This window comes from Melozone crissalis, unplaced genomic scaffold (genome assembly GCF_028551555.1).
Source record: "Melozone crissalis strain CALT ecotype California unplaced genomic scaffold, PUWL_Pcris_2 ptg000002l_1, whole genome shotgun sequence".
NCBI lineage: Eukaryota > Metazoa > Chordata > Aves > Passeriformes > Passerellidae > Melozone > Melozone crissalis.
This window is the reverse complement of record NW_026535780.1, coordinates 28,765,224-28,789,879: the sequence shown is the minus strand read 5'-3', so window position 1 is coordinate 28,789,879 and position 24,656 is coordinate 28,765,224. Positions and strand designations below refer to the sequence as shown.

Below are 24,656 nucleotides of genomic sequence, written 5' to 3'. Positions count from 1 at the left end.
TCCTGAGGAGAAAAGTGTGTCCTTGATGAGCACCAGCTTGCCAGTATGCCCTCCATATAAATGCTGTGGGAGAAGAGTAGATTATATCATTAGTATCAGAGTGAGGTAAACAGCCTCATAGGACAGGGTAGATGAAGGTTTCCCTCAGATTTGATTTCTTCTGTCAGTGCTTGATTACAGATTAAAAGTAACAAATTTGCATCTTGATTGCAGATTAAAAGTAATGAACTGGTGCCTTTCTAAACCCGAGCTAAAACTGATTTGCATGATGCAAAGCTGAAGTAAGCATTTATGCCTGATAACTATACTGGTTTTTGACAAAGTAAAATTGTAATTTTATTCTCTTGAGGTCAAATATTTCTCTAACTCCTACATCTGTAAGGTAGCTGTGATGATCCAAAAATATGAGGAATGCAGACTTTGTAATGAAAGGTGAAGTCTTTGGTTAAGTCCAACATACCTCATATAAAATTTCTGGATATTCAGAAGTCTTTATAAGGTCTAAGTTAGGAAGGAAGGTTATTCCAATTATTCTAACCTTTTAGAAAGGAAATAGATACTAAATTGTAGTTAAGCTTTTGTTGTATTTTGGAAGATGCCAAATTCAAATAGGCTGCATTTTAATATTCTAAAAGAGAAATAAGTAATGAATTATATGGCACATACATGGAATGCTTTACATAGTAGAAATGTGTCTGAATCTCTTAATGCTGTAACCAAAGCTGTAGTATCTTTGAGACAGGGACTTTGGTTTTGAAGAATCAAAAGCAATAAAAAGAATGGGAGCTCTTCTTAGACAAACAGAATTTCTTTGTTTTTATTTGCTCCTTTGCATGTTTGGTTAGAGTTATAAATCCTGTGAACCATCAAAAATTAGCTCCGTTTTTCATTTTGTAATACATTATTAAGATGTTGAAAATTTAGCTTGGTGGATTACTACAATTGCTTAAAACAGGCCCTATGCATAGAGCAGTGATTTGATTTTTCTTCTCAAGAAAAATTCTTTAAAAGTTATAGGCATTTCTTCTGCTCTTCATACAATCCTGTTGTTACTCAAGTATCTACTTAGTTCAAGAATTAAATCTGGCTTACAGGCAATAAGTTATTCAGTATATTGCATGCCAACAGCATTCAGCAAGTGTGAATAGTTCCTAAACTTTCTTAAATTGAGCATAGCTGTGTGGGTGGTTGCAGTTTATGGCAAAGGTTTCTGGACTTTGGGACGCATGCCATTAGTCAGCAGAAAGTTATTTATGACTTTACACAGAACTATGAGCTGTTGTGGGTAACTGTGACAACTGTTAAGGATATCTGAAAGCACTCTAAGAAGCAAGATTTATATATCAGTGTTTTATGATAGAATTCAACCAAATCATACATGCATACATAGAAAAATACAGGCTTCTTTTACAAATTACTTTCAGATTTTTATTTTGCAAGCAGTGGTAATTCAACTAGATGTACAACATGAGCTGCTTTAGGAAGGGTAGTCACTTTCAATCTTACTTCTTTTAAAATAGAAAGTGGATAATAAATTTCTTCAGAATATGTCTAGATTTTAGGAATTCCTGCTGGTGTTCGTACACAGCCTCATCTGCTGTCAGGCTCTATTCATACTTCATGCGATACAGTGTAGAGCAGGAATTTATATATCTTTTCAAAAACAAAACACAAAACCCAACCAAACAGGAAAAGTAACAGAAGTGGACTAGGATATAGAGAAGGCAGAGATGGGGCAGATCAGAAGAAAACAAGCTGTGGTGGGACAAGTTGAAATAACCAAAAATACCGGACTTTGTTGGAAGGCAACTGTCTCTAGAGATCAGATTGTTACTTAAGGATGCAATTTCAAGATTTGTCACCAAACATACATGAAACCTGATGCTAATTTTGTGTCCAGATTTAGACTGAGTAAAGTTGTAGACAGTGGCAGCCTACTCCTTGTGTTCATTTGCTCATCAAAAATGTCAGAAATCACGGAAGGGGTAAGGTTGGAAGGGAAGTTTCTGTTCTGAAAACATATTTTAGGTTTCTTGTATATTTTTAGAAAACTAGTTGTGGAAAAAGACTGCAGAAATATGCAAGAAGCTGTTTTCTTGGAATGAAGATGTCCTGTTAAACCTTTAATGAACCATGTTTTATCTGTTAATGAGACTTTGCCTCCTTTATACAGGGTGGACTCTGCACTCTGCTTTTCAGTATTTCGATGTCCTCCCCTCCCCAGCTCAGTGGCCTGAATGCTGTATTAAGACACTGATTTCTCTGACATTTCTTTAGTATACACCTAGTACAAAAGCACCATGTGAATTTTCAGAGTACTTAGTGAGATAAGGGTGTTTGATACAGTTGAAATACAGGGAAGAATAGTGGACTGGTTTTCACATCCGTTTATTTCAAATATGTGGGACTCCTAACATAATGTTAAAAATTGATTCAAAGTACACTCTGAAGAGACTTCAATTTAGGAAATTAATGTTGTTAGTTTTGAAAAAGTAGCATGTTGGTCCCAAGGTGAAAATGCAGAGAAAACGGCATCAGTAATAATTTTTGAATAATTACTTTAAACTGTCTGAACAGGAATTGAGGCACAATTCTATTCTTAGCTTCATTGCGTGATCATCCCTGATCCATGATGATCCCATAATGTTTCTGTGTTATTATGTTTCCCATAATGTTCTTTTTTTTCTTTATATGCTTTTCTGTCTTCCATAACAGGTAAAGTAACAGTCCAGTATGTTCTTTCTACTATGGAGCTCTAAAGAGTTTTACTCAATTTTAAGCAAAGGTCCCTCTTCACTGTATAATGAGATGGGGAAAATAGCACAAAATGAGTATTGAGCATCTGTACATCACAGCAGCGTAACTTAGGTTACATTTAGAGCTTCTTTCTAGAATTCTGTAACTCCTGAAAGACTGACATAACTACTACTAAGTTTAATTCTGATATAGCTGATGTAGTGCTTTTCAGTCTGCACAATTTTTTTTTTTCAGTTAAGTCCATCTTTAGAATCTCCTTGCAAAATAAAGGGGCAGACAGGGAAACTAATGGAGAAAGTTAGTGTTCTGCCCAGTGATCCATAATCTTTGGTCATTCCACTGTACCTGCTACAAGTAGAAGCCATTATTTTTAAACTTGAATACTTTAGTTAGATATAATTTCAATTTAAATAATCTTGCATTTAGTTGCTGGTTTCCACCTTTGTGCTTAATTATTTTATCACTTCTCCACTGGTTGAAGTGATAGAAGGAGCTGAAAAGCCATCTTTATTCCATGTGCATGATATGAAGGGGGAAATGTTTTATGCAGCATGTCTATAATTAAGGAGTTATTACATGTTCCTTAATTGTGTCAGCGTTGCATTTGAAGTTACTGGAGTTGAATGCATTTCCTTGTATGTAGTTTGAAAACCAAACCAAGACCAGGCAGTTTATAATTCTTAAAGGAGCAGTTAGGTTTATCTGAAGGGAGTGAATGGTCTCTCGGTGACTAATTTTTTTTATGGAGTCTTGTTTTAATTTTTTTTAATGTCCTTGAGTGAGTCCCAACTTAAATTTTATTTATGTATTGGTGTTCAAGAATGAGAACAGAAAAATTTGGTCATGCACAAGATGTCATAGTCTGAAAATTTGCCAAAGAAGAAGAAATCCCAGTGAATTGTAGTTCTTTTGGGCAATGAGGAAAACTTCTGTCCTTGATCACTAATGATAAAATGATGCCCCTTCCAATTTATTTTTCTTAGTGCTCCTTGCGGTATTCTGATGTTCCTCTACTCATCAAAGCCAGCAGCAAGATATTCTCAGTGTTTGGGATGTGCTGATCATTGTATACTGACTTCTCATAATACTTATGAGTCCAGAGGGGAGCAGTTTCCATATCTGTATGGTCATACTATTGATCCCAACTTCATGAACACTGTGACAGTTTAGAAAAAATTGAGGCCCTAATACGCACCTGGATACACTTTCTTCTTCTACTTATATTCATAAATATAATTGTGCTTTGAAGAAAAAGTATTTACATCATTATCTAAGAAGAAAAAAAGTCTTGTTCACTCACTTCATATTGGTCACAAAGTATTGAAAATATGGTATCCTTTCTACAGATCTTAAACTATTAAAAGCCGCAGTCATCTGCTCTCTATTTCCCTAAGAGACCTGCCAGTCCTAAAAAGTGACTTACAATTTGTCAAGGTAGACATTAGAATGTACTGAGCAACCAATAATGCAGGATCTACCTGTTAGTAAGTAAGACACATGAACAGGAAGGGACTTACTGTTTCATTTAGCTTGTCATTATAAGGTTCAATTCATAACAGTTTAAACCATGCAAGTTTGTGCCAAAGCTCCTCTGTCTGCTGGTAGGAAATGAGTTATTTTTCATACAGATAACTAATGTGTAGATTGATGCACTTTTATATGTGTGTATATATCTACATATATATTTGGATGTATTTCTCTGTGTGCGTATAAAACATCAGATATTTCTTCTATTTCAGAGGCGCAACAAAAACCCGGACATCAACCCCTCCTGGTGTGGCAAGAACCATGAGCACGGGTGCTTTGACAAACAGAAGGAAAACTAGCAATTCAGACATTCACTTAAGGTAGCTTTTGACTTTGTGGACTTTGTCATTGATAGAGCCTTCATTAAAGGGGATTACCTACCACAAAAGAGGTTAGGGAATATATTCTTCTCTGCAGTTAATTGATGTTCAATATTATTTGGTTTGTATAAGGTGCTCGATATATTTTGCATGTTTATCATCTGACAGCACGCCTTTGTCATCAGCTGTCTCAGATGTGCATTTTCCCTGTTGGAAATGTGAAAGACTGCTTGGGAGCTGTTGAAAAAATAACCAAATATTATTTCAGTAGAAACTGAATTAAATCTGCATGCTAAGCACACAAATTGTCTTGCCCTTTTAAAAGGTAGGATGAAAATTGTATTGCTGGTTTAGTCTTCCTTTTTTGACAAGCTAAGTTTTAAGTTTTCAAACATTCCAGTTGATCTAAGTAGTCAATGAAATATTTGATCCTGCTCCTCAAACTCTGGTGGTTTTTATTTTCTTGCAGGGAAGGTGGGTATCTGGAGATACATATGGGAGCCTGGGTAGCATTGTATATAAAATATACCACTCTCTATAGGAAGTGATGGAATTAAAATGACAGTAACAGTAACTATATTCATTGCAAGGATTATACTAATTTTACATTATTATACTGAACTGACTAACAGAGAATGTTCTTCATCTGGGAATTTTCAGGTCTGATGGGAAAACTGGGTATGACAATGGAGACTGCGCATCCTCAGTGAATGGAGGAAGTGCAAAAAGCAGCGAAGGAATTTCACCTGTGCAGTTATCCAAGTTCTGCCATGAATGTGGAACGAAGTATCCAGTGGAATGGGCAAAGTTCTGCTGTGAGTGTGGAATTCGAAGAATGGCTGTGTGAACACATTCTTTAAAGCAGAAACAAGAAATTGGAACATCTGCTATGTACTGTGCATGGAAAGCTTGAGTACTCCATCCAGTTAGACTTCATGCTGAAAAAGTCAAAGCATCACTTTGTAATTTTCTGAGTGCAATCTTCTGGTTACAAAGTTATTTATAATCAATTATATATACTGTATATAAAATTGCAGCTACCTAAAACTGTGCCATTCAAGGAAATACTCTTTACTCTTAGTTGAAAATATTTAAAAGTAAGGTAAAAATGCTTTAAATAACCTTGGTAGCAGAAGAGGTTCAATGCTATTTTTCTTTGTAAATCCTACTAGGCAAAGGATTTTTTAAATCTCTTATGTAGGGTAATGCTTACCTATGGGGAACTAGCCATGAAAAACTTGGGCTTCAAAAGTTTCTCTGTGGAGGCATTTCTTTCATCTATGACAGTAACTTAGATGCTGTGTTCTAAGTGAAAAAAACATGAGGAACTCCTTATAAATTCCTAGATAAAAGTGTAAAAAGTTTAGATCTTTAAACTCTTTAACAGTAATATGTTAATTGGACTTTCCAGTTGCTTCCTAGGATTTTTTAAAGAATCAAAGTGGAAAGTCTACCTGAGAATTCTCTTTGCATCTAAGAAGAAAGGCAAGATTTTCTTTTTGTGGCTTTCCATGTTCTGTTTTTCAGTAAAAATGTGTTAATATTTTTATGTATTTATAAGGAAAAATATGGTATTAATTTTATTATTATTCATTTTATTAAGTTCCTATTGTTTCAAAATACTTGTCTTCCTCCTTCTGTGCTCCACCATATCTAAAGGTGTTGTGCTTTGACCTGTTTCCAAAGGTCCTCCTAGTTTTTTTCTTTTCCCTCATTTCATCAAGCAAAGTCGAAGTCTATGCTTATCCTACCTACATGTTGAACTCTTATTTTGAAAACAGCCTTCTTGATGTATCCAATACCAAAAAAATTATAGTTCTATAAAAAGGAATGCTATTAGAGCAGTAGGTCTTGATGTAAGTAGTGAGTCTTTTTTATTCTTATTCCTGTGAAAATAACACAGCTTACACATCTGAATGAATAGGGGAGTAACTGTGCTTCACTGCTATATGTGTCAATACCTGAATTTTAATTTTTTTGGTAATTTTATGTATTTCTGATCCCAAAACAGCAGTTTCTTCAAGTTAGTAATAGACTTCACATTAATCCATTGGGAAGAAGGGAAGAGACTCAAAGTTGTAGGGTTTTTTACTAATTACTCAGTAAATTACTAAATTACACATTTAGTAATAAAACCATTCACAAGCCAAATCACTTAACTTGTATCTTAATGTTGTAATTTATTTTGTGAAGTTTTGCTTTGAAGTACTTGCACCATCTTCATTATTTGTAACAGAACAATCTGAAATAACTTAACTGTGCCTTTCCCACAGTAAATACATTTTTTGTCAGAAACTGGTACTTTCAACTCACAAACACCATTAGTTTCAATTAATTTAATTTCTTTACAACTTAGATAAAATATAATGTAGTGCTCCATGATAGTTTTATGGTCCTTGCTTACATTCTCAAAAATTGTGGTTATCAATGGTGCCAATTTGGAAGAAAGCATAATTGAAGAAAAACATCTTCAAAGCAGATACCAATCTAAGAGTGAGTGATTCAAGAGACTTTATGTAGTTTTGTTGCAGGCCACAAGCTATTCATGTTTTAAAATAAGTTCAGTGAATATCTTGCACTTTTTATACATTTTTTTAAATAAATTATACTTCATTCAGTGTAATCTTTTCACAATTGGTGTAAACTGGCTACTGAGCATGATAGGATGGATGACTGATAATGATATTTAGAACTGACAAATCCTGGCCAGTTTATTTTCTAGGAGTTTAGATTCTAGGATCCATATTATGGCACATTCATGTTTGTATTTAGAAAAAACTGGAATTCTACATTCTTTACTTAGATAAGCCTGCTTTGGAGATCTTGCCCTGGACTTGGGCCATGGAGGTCTGCAGACTGGTGTATTGTGAGCTGAGAGTCCAACAGCAAAGATACCAATCCAGAACAGGTTTGATCAGATAGTGAATTTACTCCTGCCTGATGAAGCTGCAGTTGTTTCTGCTGTAAAATGCATTTTTCCATTTATTAAAAATACTTTCTACAAAGGGAATATTTAGTACAGCACTAAATATCTTTCAGGTTTTCCAGGATTATTGTAACTCCAGGAAAAAACATATTGACTCTTTCTCCTTTGAATTGTATGTGGCAGATCTCCTAATTTCAAATCAATACTCATACAGTTACTGTATTTTCTGCTTTGTGAGCTTCTGTGAGATTCTTTGCTTTCAATGCAGCATTTAGTAAATTACTTGAGGAGCTCATAATTTGTTTCATTTACACTTATGTGATTTATCATGAGGATTAGATAGGGAATTAACCTGAACAGAAAAAAAGTTTTTAAGACTGATCTTTTTATCTGGCCCTACAAAGAAGGTCTATGAAACAAAATTGACTATTGATAGTAAAACTGGATAATGTGTTTGTGTTGTAATCCACAGTAAATATAAGCAGACAATGAAATTCTTTTTGACTGTGTAGTTTGGTGCTGTATGGTAAAACTTACAAGGCCCAATATATTTTGTGTTTATCAACTGGTTTTGTTACTGAATGACATAGTATTCTGAATTCTGCGATGTTCCAGACCCTAGCCTGTATTACTCAAGGTATCAGCACAGATCGGTGTAATTTCATCTCAGTGGATGTTTGTACCATACAGTGGATTGGTTTTCATTACATCCCCAAAGAACTGAATGTGGGAAACAAATTTTTTATATTTAAAGAAAAAAAATTCAGGGAGTTGGACTGAATTTTCAATCTTTAGTATATTACATGTGTCAGGAAGTTCCCAAATTTAATTTATTGGTGATCTACATCCAAACCCTCTTGCCCTAGTCTTCTCTACACCCTTATGCCTTGGTTTTCATGGGAGGAAAAAACATGAACTATGCACTGTCTGTTTATAGTGAAATATAGTGATGCAATCGTTGTGATGATTCCCATACCAGTGTATAACCTTATGACAGATTTACTGTCTGCCATTTTATCTTCCTAATGTTCTTACTAAGGTTCTTCCATTCTTTAAAGAAGGTGGGGGGGTAAAAGGTCAACAGTAAAATTCCATTTATAGAAAAAAGAAGAGACTGCTTTTGGTGTTTGGCTTGAGGGAGTTTGCATTCCCATTCTACTTTTGTGATTTTCTCTTTTACGAAGGACCTCTCTGTGCCAGGAAGTAGTGCAAGATCATTGGAACTATGCTGATAAAATGCAATGGAGTTATGAAAAATGCCAGCTTCAGTAGTAAAAACAGCATAGCATAAAGCTTAATTGCTATATAATGTACCTTACACTGGCTTATATTTATGCATGATGCCCACACCCTAGGTAGTTTCAGAACTGGAATCTCCAAATATACAGTAATTAAAATATGTATTTATATGAATAATTACACACCACTGCAGGGAGGTGGGCACAGGGAAGTGCTTCACCCCCATTTCATGTTGTAACTATGAAATTGACATAAAGGCAGAATTTTTCAAATTTGCCAAAGAGACTGGAGGGAGGGGGAAAGCTCCGCCTGAGCGTTCCCTGGCTGGGAGGGGGTCAGGCAGGGGCAGCTCTCCTTGGTGCTCCAGCTCTGAGCCTCTCCCGCGTGTTGGGGCAGCGGCTGCTCCAGTGCAGCCACACGTCCTGTGCCTTCACAGCAGGGCAAGGCACAGGGTGTATTGTAACACCTGACCCAGGCTTTATGCATCATGGAAGTGCTCTGCCATCTGCAAGGGACTAGCTCCTAATTCACCATCACAGCTGAGAGCTGGTGCCCAAAATGCAGGGAGAGCGTTTCGGTGATGCCTGCTTACCGAGTCAGCAGGAGGGAGGAGGTGTGACTGCAGTACTTTAAATAAACAAGATACGTGCACACTGATGTAGACTGTGTAAACAGTCTGCATATAAAATAGAATGGTATTGTCTATGTATTACAAAGGTCACAAGAAGTGCTAGTTTCCATCACATAGACTTTGTATATCTGCAAAGAACAAACCTGTTATGAGTGTTTTTAATCTTGGCTGAAGAAATTGTGTTTAGTAAGAGCACTTTTTTCAATTTTATTTCTATCCAGTTTGACTAAGCTACGAATAGTTAAATGGGTTGTATGAGAAGGTGGAATTTTCATCTTTGGTAAAATTTGTTTCAGTGACTGGTGAAAATAGTTTAATAGCCTTTCAAGTACAGCTTATTCTAACTTGTGATTGTTTTGTTGCTGGTTGGTTTGGTTGTTTTTTTTCCATCTTGCTAAGTAAGGTTTGAGTGACCTAATTGTGTTGTTGGAAGAAGTGTTAGGTAAAAGACTTCATTAGCTGAATTCAGTAGTTACTTGGTTGATTCTTTCGTTCCAGTATTCACAGTATAAGAGATTACTCTTGCATACTAGTTCATTTTTTGTTTTGTTTTGGGTTTGGTTTTTTGGTGTTACATCAGTCCAGAATAATATACATTTCTGGAGGATCCTATTCAGTCCCATTCTACTTCATCTTGCCAGAAAGCAGCTTCCTCATATTTTCTCTTAATAAGTGTTCGTTCTTAACAAAAATAATCAATAGGGAAATTATATTTTCCTAATCTAAACATTTTAGTCAGCAAATGAAATGCTCAGTTTAATATGGCTGAATACTGAACCCATGTTCTAAACAGAAGTGCATGGTTTACCATAGTTCTGTATTTCAGTTTGGCTTTCTGGCAGAACCATGAATGGATTTGGGTGGGATCTGTAAAGTGCTGAGTACAGTACAACTGTTACAAAACCTACTTTATTTGATTGCTTTAACTCTTGGTGTTCATCCTTCATATGACACATAAATGTTTCTCTTCATAAGTTTATTTATTAATGTTCTGCATTTTTAAATTGTGTGTTCATTCATGTGTTGGATGTGATTAATTTTTTCACCATTGCATTTATTATGTTTGCCTTGCCCCTCAGTACATGGAATATTTGTTTGCGACCATCCAGTGAGGTGTTTTTTTTGCCAGAATTCCTTGATTTGTTTGCCTCTTACTTTTTATACTATGTTTATTTTAAAGTGTCAGTTCTGTTTTAATTAATAAATGTAAATCACCACCTAATGCTAATTTGGCACTTGTTAACAATAAAGCAAATATGCCAATAAAGCTTCTTGTGATGTGCAATTTTTTGTAGTCAAATGTAAAATTACCTTCTATAACATAGCATACGGGTAGGTAATATAATTTCATGTAAAATTACCTTCTATAACATAGCATACAGGTAGGTAATATAATTTCAGTCGTATTGTGATGTCTGATCTCAGGTACAAAAAGAATAGGGGTTTTAATTGAGTGAGATGAGATTTGAATTCCTAAGTCACCTTGAAAAACATACCAGATATTTAAATCAGTGTGATCTGCTTATATAAAGTTAACCCTCTATCTCCTCTATTTCCCCAGCTATACTGAGAATTTACTTTATGTAGAGCCCATCACTGCGACATCTTTAGTATTTCTTTTTTTTCTTCTTAATAATAAAACTGTAAGGGATAGTTAGCTTGATCTGGGTTTGTTCTCCTTCATGACATTAGAGCACTGTTGTATTGATGAAATTATTAAGAAAAAAAGGAAAGTTGTTTATATTTTTCTTCAGAAATTCATTTATGTGAGCAGAAATTTCAATAATGGTTTGGATTGCCTTTTTTTTTTTTTTTTGCTAAATATGGATGAATAGAGATCAATGCCTTTTATCATTCTTTTTTTAGGGGAAACTTCCTTCTACTGAGCTCTTTAATGTACTTGGAGAGATACAGATTTGAAGGGTAGACTGTTCAGTGGAGGCTGGTATTGAGTGCTATCCCTCAGGACTCTTGTTTTAAGACTCTTGTTTTGGTGCTCTTTTAGTATCTTCATCAATGACACAGTGAGATTGAGTGTACCCTGAGCAAGCTGAAGGACAGGATGCCATCCAAAGGGACTGGAGGGCCAGGACTTCTCGAATATCATGGATAGTGACTTGGACACTTCCTCTGCCAGTTCCCTCAGAACCCACAGGTGTATTACATCAGGTCCCATGGACTTGTGCAGGTTCTTTAGATGGTCTCAAACCTGAACCTCTTGCAACAACATTGTGAAAATCCTTTCCATTTAAATACCTCTATTTTTATCCTTGACACTTTCCCATAAATTCCATGTACTTCTAAACCATGGTTTTGACCTACTCATTTCTTTTCTGTGGCCAAATAAGTAACTAAATGCATAAGTGAAGGTGGCAGGGAGGTAGGCATGATGGTGATTGATACCATGCACGGTTTTCATTCCTTTGCCAGTTGCTGAAAAGCGCTTTAGTGCCACATTTGTAAGTTCAGGAAACCTGAGGAAGTTCTCAAATTGAAGGAACAAATCAAAGAGCACAAGTCAATGCATTTAGCAGTTAATGTTTACATGTAAGTGGTGAGAACAGGAAATTTGGCAACAAAAATCAGACAGGCAGGATATTTATTAAGAGAAGTAATCAGAAGAAATCCACAATTTCATAATCACTTCATTTAAATTTCTGCTCTGGATCTACCCTTGGTCTTTGGCCCAGGGTAGTCCTGGAAGTGCTTTATTTCTCTCAAGACTTAAGTTGTGGACTGCTGCATAAGTAACTTAAACTGACTGACCTTTCAGTTTTGTAGTAGCTAATACTGCATCTGTGTATTTTTGTTTTAACTCACACTGCTCTTTGCTTGCCAAATGGTTATTAGGAAATAAGTGCTGGCTTTGAACTATTGCTGAATTTCCAAAAAAATAGCAAAACAACTGTTCTTCAGTCTCGGAGACGAACTGAATCCGCAGTCTCCTGGGTCCTCTTTCAGAAGAAAGGATTTCCAGTGAAGTCCTTACAATTGTGGTTACATTATCTGTAGTTGATACTGGGAAATGTTTCCCTGTTCCATAAAAGATTTATGGGTTGGGGTTGGTTTCAGTTTTTTAAGGTGTTTGGAGCAAGTTGCTATCTCTTGTACAAAGAGCTAGAGGATATGTGAAATTCTCAGTCACAGTTTACAAAGCTACCACTCCTGCCTCATCGTCACCATAAATACATGGGGGGTTGGAGAGGGTGTATTTCAGGAAAGCATGGCATGCTTTGCTCTTAACCTCTTCCCTCTCAGATTCAGTACAGCAATCTTATTCCAGTAAAATACATAAACTAGTGCTGTTTACAATCAACTGAGCAAACATGTCTTTGAAGCACATCCTACTGGTTTTTAGGGTGTTTGTTCTGAATACCAACATTTTTACAGAGTAGTTTTACAGAAAAATTCTTTTAGCACGGATAAAACAATTTATGTTAGTTTACTTCAAACCAGGAAACAACAGGCTGACTAAACTAAAGCTTTCCTGAAGTATTCAGTCCAAGGCAGGTATGAAAATGTTTACCTAAATTGGGTAGGTTACAAGCAGCTAAGAAATGGGTATTTCAGGATAAGAACTTGAAACTGGGCTTCAAATGACTGACTATCTCTGAATAAAACCTAAAAAACGAGTAATGGTAGTCAAAAAGTGAACAGCCCAATTTCATAGAAGACAAATATTTTATTACCAAAGGAGTTATATCAAAGTAAGAAACTGCAAAAGTGTAATAACTATAAAAATACTTCTATTTATTCAAAATAAAATATGAGCACTTTATTAGTTAAATGCCAATATATTATTCTCTGACAATATTCACATATTTTAAGTCATGTTTGCCTAACATCTTAAAACATGTTACATAAAATATTTGCATATGAGAAATCACAATCTGAAGCTAAGGAATTCTAGCTCCTCCTGCAGCTAACACTGGGTTGATAAAATGAATGAGTGTAGTGCTGTTTCCAGTCAACTGAACAGCTTACATTCAGGCATCTTTTTCTTCTTCCACAGGATTCAGTCTTGCCTGTGCTTCAGCCAGCAGAGGCATGCTGCACCTCTCAAAAATCAGTACCCTTCTTCAGTTTTTCAAAAAGCTAACTTTTTCCCTGTTTTTCCAAACCCAAATCAGTTAGCAGACTCATCGGACCCACACCAAAACCACTTCTGTGTCAGGAGAACATATCCAAGATAATCTGCTGCTTTGGTAAATTGTTACTTTTGATCCTTGGTGTGTTTTGCATAGATATAAAGAAACCAGCTACTTTTTCATACTCTTTTTTTCTTCACCTGCAGATTCCATGATTTTTTTGTAAAATCCAGTAGACATGTAAGTGGCTGCTTTCATATGACAGTACTATAAAGTTACTCAAAGAATTGGAAAATTCAGGGTAGTTTCCAGAGCACAAAAGGTGGACACAGACTTCTGCAGAGTTCTTTTTTTCAAATGCTGGTCTTATATTTCCACTTCTCGGACTTCGGCAGCTTGGTTCAGCCATTTCTGTTTCTGTCATCTCCAGGAACAAGGTACAGTAGCCTCCCATCAGAATTCTGGCATAAAGTGTTCATATAAGCGAGCAAGTTTACTTGAAGAATGCATATAAAATGCAAAGGTACCAAGTAATGCCACTTTGAAAGAAAAGAGCAGGATTCACCTGGAATCACCTGGAAATTATTTTTTCAAATTTATTCCAGCAGGATCGAAGGCTAGATATATTTTCTTTCAGTTCACAAACTTCTTGGTTACATTTCTTTTTAGACTGTTCACCTGTCTCTGTATCTTCTAAACTAAATACATCTGAGCAAACCTGAAAGAGAACAGATTGAATTGTTATCTGAGAACTGCTTATTCTATTTTTGTAGCCACCTTTCAAAGGAAACCAATTGCTTTACACCTGAATACTGGAGAGACCCTGCCCATGGGACTGTGAGAATGTGGCTTTAACTCAGAGCAAATAAGGACATCTGAAACAAGCGTGTCCAACCGAGAACATGTACATCCTCCATCACAGATTAAAATTTATCCTCCATTGTCTGAAGGACTGAGAAAATTAATTTGTGAGCTAAACTTTGACTGTATGTGTCAAGACCAATGGAACAAGACAGAACAGTTAAAGGGGCTGATGCTGTGCTCTAATGTTCAAGATCTCAGCCAGACAAAACTACTGTAGTTCTTGTTCATATTCAATGACTGCTCATATTTTTTTTCTAAATTACTTTAATTAAAATTAAATCTTTAAATAAAAGCAGGAATCCATAAGGTTAGGCAGAAGTTGCAAGGGTGACACTGACTTCTGTGACTTGACTGGGATACCTTTAAAGTAAGGCAAATGTTGGATTCACCAGAGGTAACAAGGCAAAATATAAACACCAACATTTCTTTGAAGATCGTGTCCCAGGCTGTCTCTCTACTTCAAAGAGAAAAATAAAAAGCTAAATGAAGCCTTCAATCCATCTGTTTAAACATTATATTTTTGGTGCCTATGAGGAGACTTTTTGATGCTGGTTAATATTTTTGTGTTCAATAGGTAACACTGAGCCACACTTAAAAGAACATTCTTCCTTTGCTACAGCAGTTGGTAGAACACTGTGCTACATTTAAGTAGCACCTCAAAAAGAAGATTCTGCCAAAGACTAAAAACCTAAATATTATCATACCCAATTGTTCTTGTTGAATTTGAGAGATTGTGGTTAAAATAAAGACCAAAGATATTACAGAAAATAGAGAATCTCACCCTAATTGTTTGTTGAGAGAAACCAAATTAAACATTACTCTTAGAGTTAGTGAGAAGTCACAACTCTGACAATACTCCAGAGAAGTTTAAATGCCTTCTTTGCACATGTCTGGTCCTTGTCTCTCACTGGAGAATTAGTTAGTGAAATTCAGTTCACCACTGGACCAGAGCAGGTATCTTCACCATAGACCTCCAGATGATTTGGGCTTAATGTCTATTACAAGACAAATACTATACAGAGGAAACTTCCTTTGGCATGGAACATGTGCAAGATGGTTGTATCTTTTAGAGGCAGATGTGTTGAAGAGCAGTCTGTGTTGAAGAGCTCTAGAAAATAAGGCAAGTAGTTAAACTATTACTCACTAAAGTTGAGTACAACTCACCTTTTCTTTTTTACGTCTTTCACATTTACACTGTAGAACTTGTAATGTCCCACATGAGACAAATGCTGCTTTCTGTCTAAAGGCTTTGTTGATCCTCTGCTTATAAAAGAACCTGAGCATGTTGCACGCCATGCTCTGTAGTGATTCTATTTCCTGTCAAGAGAGCATTGAAAATATGTCCTGAAACATTTGTGCACCATTAATTATTTGCAATGTTGGTCTATCTTTAAAAAACCCCAAACTCTCTATCAATTACTATTGGTTTCTCTTGTTTTCATAGTATACATCTTTTTCAATAAAATACATAAGTAATCTGACTTACCTGCCATCTTTTTGAGATATTTAAAGCAGCAATTTTTAGTAGTAATAATAGTAGCATAAGTATGTTAGGGAGAAATCACAGCTGTAATCAAATCAATTGATGCAGTTAGGAAAACAAATGATTTATGCAGGCAGTCCTTTTACCAAGTCGTGAAAACATCTGTAGCAACAGCTGACAATTGTGCTTTCTGGCATTTGAGATCTGCCCAAACTACTATTGTAAAGCTTTCAGGTCTGAAGTGAAAAGTTTAGCTAATAAAACTTTCTGTAAAAAAATTTTAAAAAGAGATTGGGAAATTGAAATATTTACTTCCATTGGTAAAAAGAAAAGTATCTATTTTGTTTAAAAAATATAGAAGAATCTTCATAGTAGGCAATAAAACCCCATATTTCTTAAATATGGAATTGCTTAATATTTAAATGTTTAAAATATCAATTTACTCAACACATATAATTTCAGATTCAAAAAACAAACCACCCTGAATACTGTGATTTGACTTTTAAAACCAAATACTAACCTATCACCCTATTTTATCCTGGACTGTAAAAAGAACTCACTTGGGCTTGTATTCTCTACATTCTGAAAAGTTAAATTTTACCTCAGTATCATTGCAGAAAAACACTTTGATATTTTCATATTTTTTCTTATTGCAGCACCAGTCATAATTCTCTGCAGACATATTTACCTGTAAAATATCATATATGTTTAGACATGGAAGTATTGTGTCAGTGCTCAGTCACCCTGACAGTAAAAAGCTCTTTCCTGATGTTCAGAAGGAACCTCCTGTGTGCTGGTGTGTGCCCACTGCCCCTGGGCCCATCACTGGGCACTGTGGATGAGAGCCTGGCTCTGCACTCTTTGCCCACTCACTTGAGTTATTTCCACACATGGATGAAATCCCTGTGAGCCTTCTCTTCTCCAGGCTGAACAGCCCCAGCTCTCTCAGCTTTCCTCATCAGAGGGATGCTCCAGTCCCTTCAGCATCTTCATGACCCTTTGCTGGACTCTCTCCAGTAGCTCCATATTTCTCTCATACTGGGGAGCCCAGAAATGGACACAAATCTGTTCAATTTAAATCTTCACATTCTATTAAATTGCTTTGTTCTTTGGAAATTTTGAGACACAGAGCAATGTTTAAATCTTACAATTGAATTGTAGCATTGAATACAGTGTTTGTCAATGTTTGTCTCAATAAATACATGTCTCAGCTCTAAACAGATGGCAGCACCCACTTTGTATATGTAATAACAGAAGATGGCCTAAGCAACATCACATGGTCTTTTGCCTGATTATAATATTTTATCAACACTTTATCCTCTCTTGTAGTTTTTTGTTCCACTTTCACACTTGTCATCAAGATGACAATGGAAGTCAACTCAATAGAAACTTTGTCTTCAGCCTGTATCCAGACATTCCAGTTAAGCCAAAAGGCTTTAAAAAAGGCAGCTCACAACAGTATTGTTTTAGATCTCTTCACTTAGCCATGCGTATGAGCACATCAGACAGTTAATTCCTAAAGTTTTTCTGCAGAAATTGCCTGAATTTCAGAAGGTCACCCAAGATAAACAGAACTTTATCCAAAATGCATTTTTAAAACCAAGAGTGTAGGGAATCAAATATTCACTGACAAAGGAAAAACCACAAAAGAGCAAAACCAAATTAAAAAGCCCAAACCACAAACATCAGGAAGCTAATGCACATCTTTTCTTGCACCACAACAGGTATTGCTCCAGTCACAGCACCAAAATTTATAATTACATATATATATATATGTATATATATAATCATACAGAAGCTATAGATCTGTCACTTTATTTGCTAACTTCCATGAGATTTTCCCATCCTCTCTAGCTTCCTCAGATCACCTTTAGTATAATGTACAGTAACCACATCTGAAGGTAGTTCATTGGCTGTGTCTAAACCAACCTAAGGGAAATCCTGAGCTCAGAAAAGGCATTAGTGAAAATTTAATTACCTTACAGAGATCTAGGATATGACTCACTATCCTGCTCTGCAGCAAACCCACAGCTGCTCCAAACATCTGGCTGAGGAACTGAAAGCTACTGACTTTGGCTCTGCAGTTGCAGGAAACAACTCTTAATTTCTCTTAAACAGTGAAAAGTAAAGGCAGAAAAAATTAAGAAACTTACATAGTAGTTGCTTGTGTATGTCTTCTAGGAAGTAAAAGCTTCAGAGCTCAGTACATTCCCATTAGTTTTCACAAATATTAATTCATTAAGGTTTTATTTATGTATTTATTTTGATATATAACATCAAGCTCCATCCTACAATAGGACAGTGGCAAGGCATTGCCCTATCCAGGCCAGGAGAGTCCCCCAGCCTCCCTGAGCAGGGCTAGGATGCACCTCATGGATCCCCAGCACCAGAAGGCAGCAGGATCTGCTTCCCAGAGGATGTTATTCCTTCGTATCATTTCCTCTTACAGGTCAGCTATCTTCTAACTGCTCACCAAGAGAGTTTGGTTTTGTTCTCTAGGGAATACTTGTTCTTTGTCAGAAATACAACAGCAAACTAAAGGGAATACTCCTCTATTCTAATATGGCCATTAATATTCTCTCTAAATTTGATGCCTCATTCAGGATAAAGTCATTTATCTGCAGAGAAATACCCTTCTCTCTTCATATCCTCAACCAACATAACATGATCAAAATGTTAAAAGATCATTCCTTGACCCTAAAGGTATTTTGTTTCCAGATGAGGGTTGATGTGTCTTGGGTTGGAGACCACTGCCATAATGCTCTGAAGGATGGTGGTAGTTCATACGTGTGAAGAAATGCAATGATTCCCTGATTTTTCCCTTGGAAAAAGGTTGCATATTATTTGTATTTCATGCAAATAGATCTTGATTTAAGACTGCAACAGTATGGTGAATTCTCATTTAGTGACAATCTGTCAGGAAAATCACATTTTTTGTGGGAATGCCTCTACTAATACAACTGTTTTAAGTGTTCCCCCATGGAACTGTTCTTGACAGATTAATTTAATTGCTAATAATTCATGAGGAAGAATTGTAAGGTAAATTTTGGGCATGGACTGGTAAACTGTTAAGAAACTATTTTGCAAAGCTATAATAAATGTGGCTGATAAAGCCATAATGGAGGAGATTTACACATGAGAATGTTAAGCTCTTCTCTGCTGCCATCTAGAAAAGATAATTTGTTTTGGCTAAATAAGATATATTAATAGGTACAAAGAAACCTATTAGGACACAAACAAACTTTTACTGTCATATGAATTTTGTGCCACTGTGCATTTGTATTCAATGGACAACACAAAACTTCAGTCAAGAACTCTAAGTAGTAGAACAAATTACAGCTGTAATGCTTTCTTCTCTTGATAAAATCATATAAAGAGAAGTAGTAATGAAATTACTTTAGAAAAAAGTACTTTCTAATCAAATATATGATGTATGGCCAAATAGTACATGTGTCTACATAATGCACAGGCACAAAAAACTGTATCACATTATTTGTACATGCAAATAGGCACTATCCACAGATTTCAGAGATTTTAAAGAGACTGAATTGTTGCACCTCCTCAAACAAAACCACCATTCCAGCATAATGTGTGACTGTAAATTGGTCTTTTATCATGTTTTAACATTAGAACTTTTATTAATAATTGTTAGCATCTAAAAATAATCAGCATGTTTTGGAAGCCCAAGAGCTGCTACCTACCAGCTCATTGATGTCGTGACTTAGTATATTCTCATACTTCACACGGATTTCTGTTGTTTTATTTCCCATTGCACAAGTAGATGCATTCACTGGAGACAGAACAAGGAGAAGTGGCAGAACTGGTAAGGTAGATCTAAAAAAGGCTGGATTGTAAGAACAGTAAGGTACATGTTAGTTAATGTCACAGACTGTGTGCTGTATTAACAAATACATTCTGTAATCTGTTAAAATAGTTTAAAAGGGATCTTTGTACAACCAAATGACTTGTGCCTTGCTAGAGGGAAGGATTCATCTCCAGATTAAGACACTTTTTGGGTGTCTAAACTCCCCCATACCACAAGATGATTCAGCCAGTGTGGATAAGTGTTGTGGCATTGTTGAGGGTCCCCAGGATCAGGTGAGAGATGAGAATTTGACTCCAAGTTCTCAGACAGCTGATTTATTATTTTATGATTTTATATTATACTCTATTAAAAGAAATTATATACTAAAACTATACTAAAGAAAGAGAAAGGAGACATCAGAAGGTTAGACAAGAATGAATAAGAAAAACCCATGACTGACCAGAGTGTCCAACACAGCTCGACTGGGACTGGTCATTAATTAAAATCAATTCACATGGAACCAATCAAAGATGCACCTGTTGGTAAGCCACCTCCAGACCACATTCCAAGCAATCAGATAATTATTGTTTACATTTCTTTTCTGAGGCTTCTCAGCTTCTCAGGAGAAAAATCCTAGCGAAGGGATTTTTCAGAAAATGTCATGGTGAAAGATAAGAGACTACAGCTATTGAGCTGACCAGCTACTTGGTGACTGCTTGGGCTGAATTCATCCTCAGCATTGACTGAATTCACATGGTATTTTATTGGACCGTAACCACATTGGACACATGTAGAGGAGTGTTTAATCATATTATGTTCAGACATTCAAGTGTCTTAACCTGCAGCTGGATCTTGACTGTCCATTTTTCCTTTGACAACTTCTACAAATCCCCATGAACACACCTCCATAACAAAAGCGTGTTTAAACACATTTTCAGGCTGACCAAATGTACAAATCCATGCTTACTGGCCATAACATGAGATAAAGCAGCAACACAACCTTCTCCACAAGATTTCTGCAATCTTTTTGAGCAAACTTCACTGCCCATCACTTTCTTTGTCCCTGTACTGGACTGCTTTCCCTTGCTCTGACCCCTGGTCTTCTGTCTTTGCATGACAACCAGGAAACTATGTGTTCTGTGAGGATGGGCAGAGAAAAAAGACCAAAACATCAAAAGAGCCTGAAGAGACTGACAGGAGGCCGCAGGTGACTCACCTGGTGCTGGGAAAGAAGGAGACCGAGTACGTGATAATACATGATCAGGAATAACTGGACTCTGGCCTATTGCTAGTCTGGCTAGGAGAATGCTTAAATTGAAGGTTTGGGAAAAACAAAGGTAGAAATTTATGATGGAGGACTAGCAAAGATCACAGCAAGTTCCTGGAGGAGTATGTAGTGTTTCTGCCCATCTTCACCACTGAGTAAGAACAACAACTGCACACAGAGTAGCTGTGGGACAGGAGCCAGGAAAGGAAGAGGGGATGCCCTGGCTCCAGCTGCTGCTTTCCTTCCTCTCTGTCAGGCATGGGCTGTTGGGTACAGCCAGTCCAGCACTCAAGAGATGGGCACCTCTGGACCTGGGCATCACTAGTAAATCATGGCCTCAGAGAGCAATTTTGAGCAACTAATAAAACAGCAATGAAACTTGACGATAGTTTGCATTGACCCACTTATCCTCTGCAATGCAAGAACCACAGGCACACCACATACTCACTGCCATTAAAAGAAACACAGTCCCTTACAGCCCATCCCAGCCAGCTCCCACCACACACAGCAGACTGAATCCTCAAAGAAGAATGCATAGTGACTAGTGAAGCCTTCTCTTTCTGATAGATTGCATGTGAACGTGTGGTTATGTACACCTCTGTCCTAGAAACAGGACTGGAAAAATTTTACCCGTACAAGCTGAATCACAGAATTCTTGAGCAAGCTGCCTGAGAAATTCTAATTGGAAATTTCATGGGTTGAAAAGTAGATTTTCTGACCTTTTCACATACTGATCAACCGAGGTCTATTAATGTCTCAAGAAATCTAACCTGATGGGCTAAGTGAATCTTAAATGGATGCTACATGTAGTAAATTTTAAAACTCTGTAAGGTGACTATTATGATCTTCAAGCTCCAAGTGGACACACCTGACTTCCACAGAGCTTTATCTTTGTAAATCTCTATGCTAACTGTATCTCTGCTGAATGATTTAACAGTTTGAAGGACTAAGATTTAGTATTTTAAAAGACACAAAAAACATTGAAGAACTCAACAATAGGGCAACATTTTTCCAATCTCCCATTGCACCTCTTGATTCCAGTGCAAAAGATGAACTGCAATGCTTGTTCACCAGTAGGGTAATACAAACAATTTGGATATGCTGCTTCACAAACATACTTGAAGGGACGAAAATAGCAATCCTCTAAATTAAAACAATCTGACTCCATCACTTTAAACTTGGCTTGCCCAGCAACAAGTACAGATAAGAGATAAAATATTGTACAGATCACCAATCTTTTTTAAATGAGGAAATTACAGAATAAAAGTTGATCACATGTTGCCCACTCATGAGGTCCCTTGAGCCACTGCAGGATGGTAATCAAAATTTTTCAGACATTCCTAAATGAGTCCTCTGGAAAAAATATTAGACATGTGTCATTAAAAAATTCTATGAGATCTAGACTGAAAATTGAAAGGGATTTTCTTGAAATTGGGTAACTTCGAAAGAATGGGAGTTTATGGCGCTCCATATGGCCAGCAATTCAAAAGAAAGACAGCATTACTGGTAAAAACCCATTTTTCCAGTAAACTCCCAGAAACTCAAAAGTCATATCTGGAAAGCCCCAAAAATTCTCCTAGAAAATCCAGGAAGAGCTAGTTTTCCAGTATTTCCACATATTAAAAAAAAAAAAAAAAAAAAAAAAAAAAGGAAACAAAAAAAACACCAAAACCTCTTGGCTTTTTAACGTTAAAACATTCTCCTGTGCATATACCCGGGGGCACGTCCTCGGCGGCACCCAGCGGGATCCTCGCAGTAGCCCCTGTGTCTCACAACCCCAATCTCGGCGGGGGCCGCTCCCTCTGTCCCCTTTCCCTCTCCGCAGCCCGCAATTCCCGCAGGGAACGGGACGGGTCACTGCCGTTCTTTTCCCTCCTGGTCCTGCTGCACCCGTGCGGAGGGGCGAGCGGCGAGCGCTCCCGCCCGGGGGCGAGGCACCCCCGGCGCTGCGCCGCACCTGCTCCCCGGGCACCCGCGGGGCTGCAGGTGCCCACGGCACGCAGGTGCCCACGGGAGGCAGATGCCCACGGGAAGGGAGGTGGCCACGGGAGGCAGGTGCCCACGGGAGGCAGGTGCCCACGAGAAGGGAGGTGCCCATGGAAAGGCAGGTGCCCTCGGGAAGGGCGGTGGGAGCAGCGCGGACCGGCGCGGAGCAGTGCCTCCCGCACCTCCCCCGCCCCACGCTGTCCCGCTGCCTCTGCCACTCCCGAGCCGCCCTTCCCGGCAGCAGGCGTGATGGGAACCGGACTCTTTTACTTTCATTCTACGGGGAAAAGAGAAAAAAAAAGCAAAACCGGGAATTTCCCCAGCCGTCACCAAGGGTTTAAAAGGCACCGGGAAGCACCGCGCCGGCAGAGCGGGCGGGCCGGCTCGGAGGCAGCGGAGCAGGTGAGCAGCCAGCGCGGCCGGGGTGCGGAGCGGAGCGCGGCCGGCCCGGGGGCAGGTGAGGCGGGCGCCTCCTGCGGAGCGGAGCGGGGCGGTGCGGTGCGGGGCGCGCTCCTTACCATGGAACATGGTCCGTGCGGAGGCTGTCGGGGAGCTGCGCCGACGGGTCCGCGGTCATAGTGGCGGCGCCGCGTGGGCCATGACGGCCGCAGCCCGCGGAGCGCCGCGCAGGGGCCGGGAGGGGCCGGGCCGGGCTCAGCAGCCCCCCGGCGCCCGCCCGCCCGGGGGCACCGCGGCGCTGTCCGGAGCGGCGGCGGCACGGCCGCGCTTCGCCTTTCCCATGGGGCTCCGCCGGCAGCCGCACTTTCACTTTCTGCTCCGCCGCGGCGGTGCTGCCCGCGGGCCGGCGGCGGGCAGGGGCGGCGGCGCGGCCCCCGGGGCGGGCGGCATCCCCGAGAGCGGCTGTGGCGGAGAGGGGCTGTGCCGCTCGGGGTTACATAGAGCCCCGGCTACACGCCCAGCGAGTGCCGTGTGTGCGGCCGGGGAGGGAAGGATGGATCTTGGCACTACGCGTGGAAAGAGCCGCTCATCCGCGGGGAGGATATCCTTGCGAAAAAAAAAAAAAAAAGAAAAAAAAGAAAAAAAAAAAATCACTGCGTGTTGTGGAGTGTCTTTTTCAGAGGGGAGCGGCTTAGCTTGAAAGCCGATGCGCTGCCCTTTCGCTCCCTCAGCTGCCCTTGGAGGGGTTGTGGAAGGCGGGACTGCCAAGAGGGCTCTGTCTCCGGTCAAGGGTTACCCCGGGCTCTTGGCATGGGCTCAGAAGCGAAAGATGGACGGTTTCTGCACAGTTTGTCGTCTGCACCCTTTCCCCCCCACCCTCCTGCTCTCTTCCCCCTCAAAATCATTTTGTGGAATCTGAAAGGATTGAGAAAGAATGGTGGATGGCTCAGGAAGGTGTTTCAGCCTGGAAGACACCCAAATTCTCTAAGGCAAACATGTAGAAAGATGTGCTTTTCTTGGTAAATTCAAAATGCAAAAATTTTCATGTGCAGTTCAAAAGGCTTGGAATAAAACAGGGTATTAAATATCTTAGTAGAGTTCCCTTCACATATCCTGCCCAAAAACTTTCTGAGTTTTGAGTTCTGCATCACTTTTCCTGCTCTGCATGAGCACAGAGAGCTGATTCCCTAACCTCTCTTTCTTCTCACATGAGTGCTTTTCTAAGGGGAGATAGAGAGTGAGGTGAGAATATTAAGGAGCAAATATGTGGAATGCTCAGGATGGCTTCCTCCCATTCTCTTGAACTGAAATTGTGCTGCTTCCTTCCTGTGTGAGGAGGTCCTTCGTCCCCTTTATTGTCTGTG

The 24,656-nt window shown here is 38.6% G+C and overlaps 2 protein-coding genes across 2 annotated transcripts in view; one reads left to right on the top strand and one right to left on the bottom strand.

Moving 5' to 3' along the window:
* The window catches only part of ZC2HC1A (zinc finger C2HC-type containing 1A), a 32,362-nt gene extending 26,108 nt beyond the window's left edge, over positions 1–6,254 (top strand). The window contains exons 10-11 of the mRNA XM_054274901.1: positions 4,497–4,604; positions 5,265–6,254. Coding sequence (XP_054130876.1) covers positions 4,497–4,604; positions 5,265–5,451 — 295 coding nt within the window. The 3' untranslated portion in view covers positions 5,452–6,254. The remainder of the gene's footprint in view (positions 1–4,496; positions 4,605–5,264) is intronic.
* Positions 6,255–13,228: 6,974 nt separating this feature from the next.
* Positions 13,229–23,485, bottom strand: IL7 (interleukin 7). The gene is made up of 5 exons (XM_054291685.1): positions 23,412–23,485; positions 19,537–19,679; positions 16,437–16,523; positions 15,517–15,669; positions 13,229–14,206 (listed from the first exon to the last, which is right to left on the bottom strand). The coding sequence occupies exons 1-5, from the start codon at positions 23,419–23,421 to the stop codon at positions 14,060–14,062; spliced, it is 540 nt and encodes a 179-aa protein (XP_054147660.1). The 5' UTR covers positions 23,422–23,485; the 3' UTR covers positions 13,229–14,059.
* Between the last annotated feature and the right edge of the window lie 1,171 nt (positions 23,486–24,656).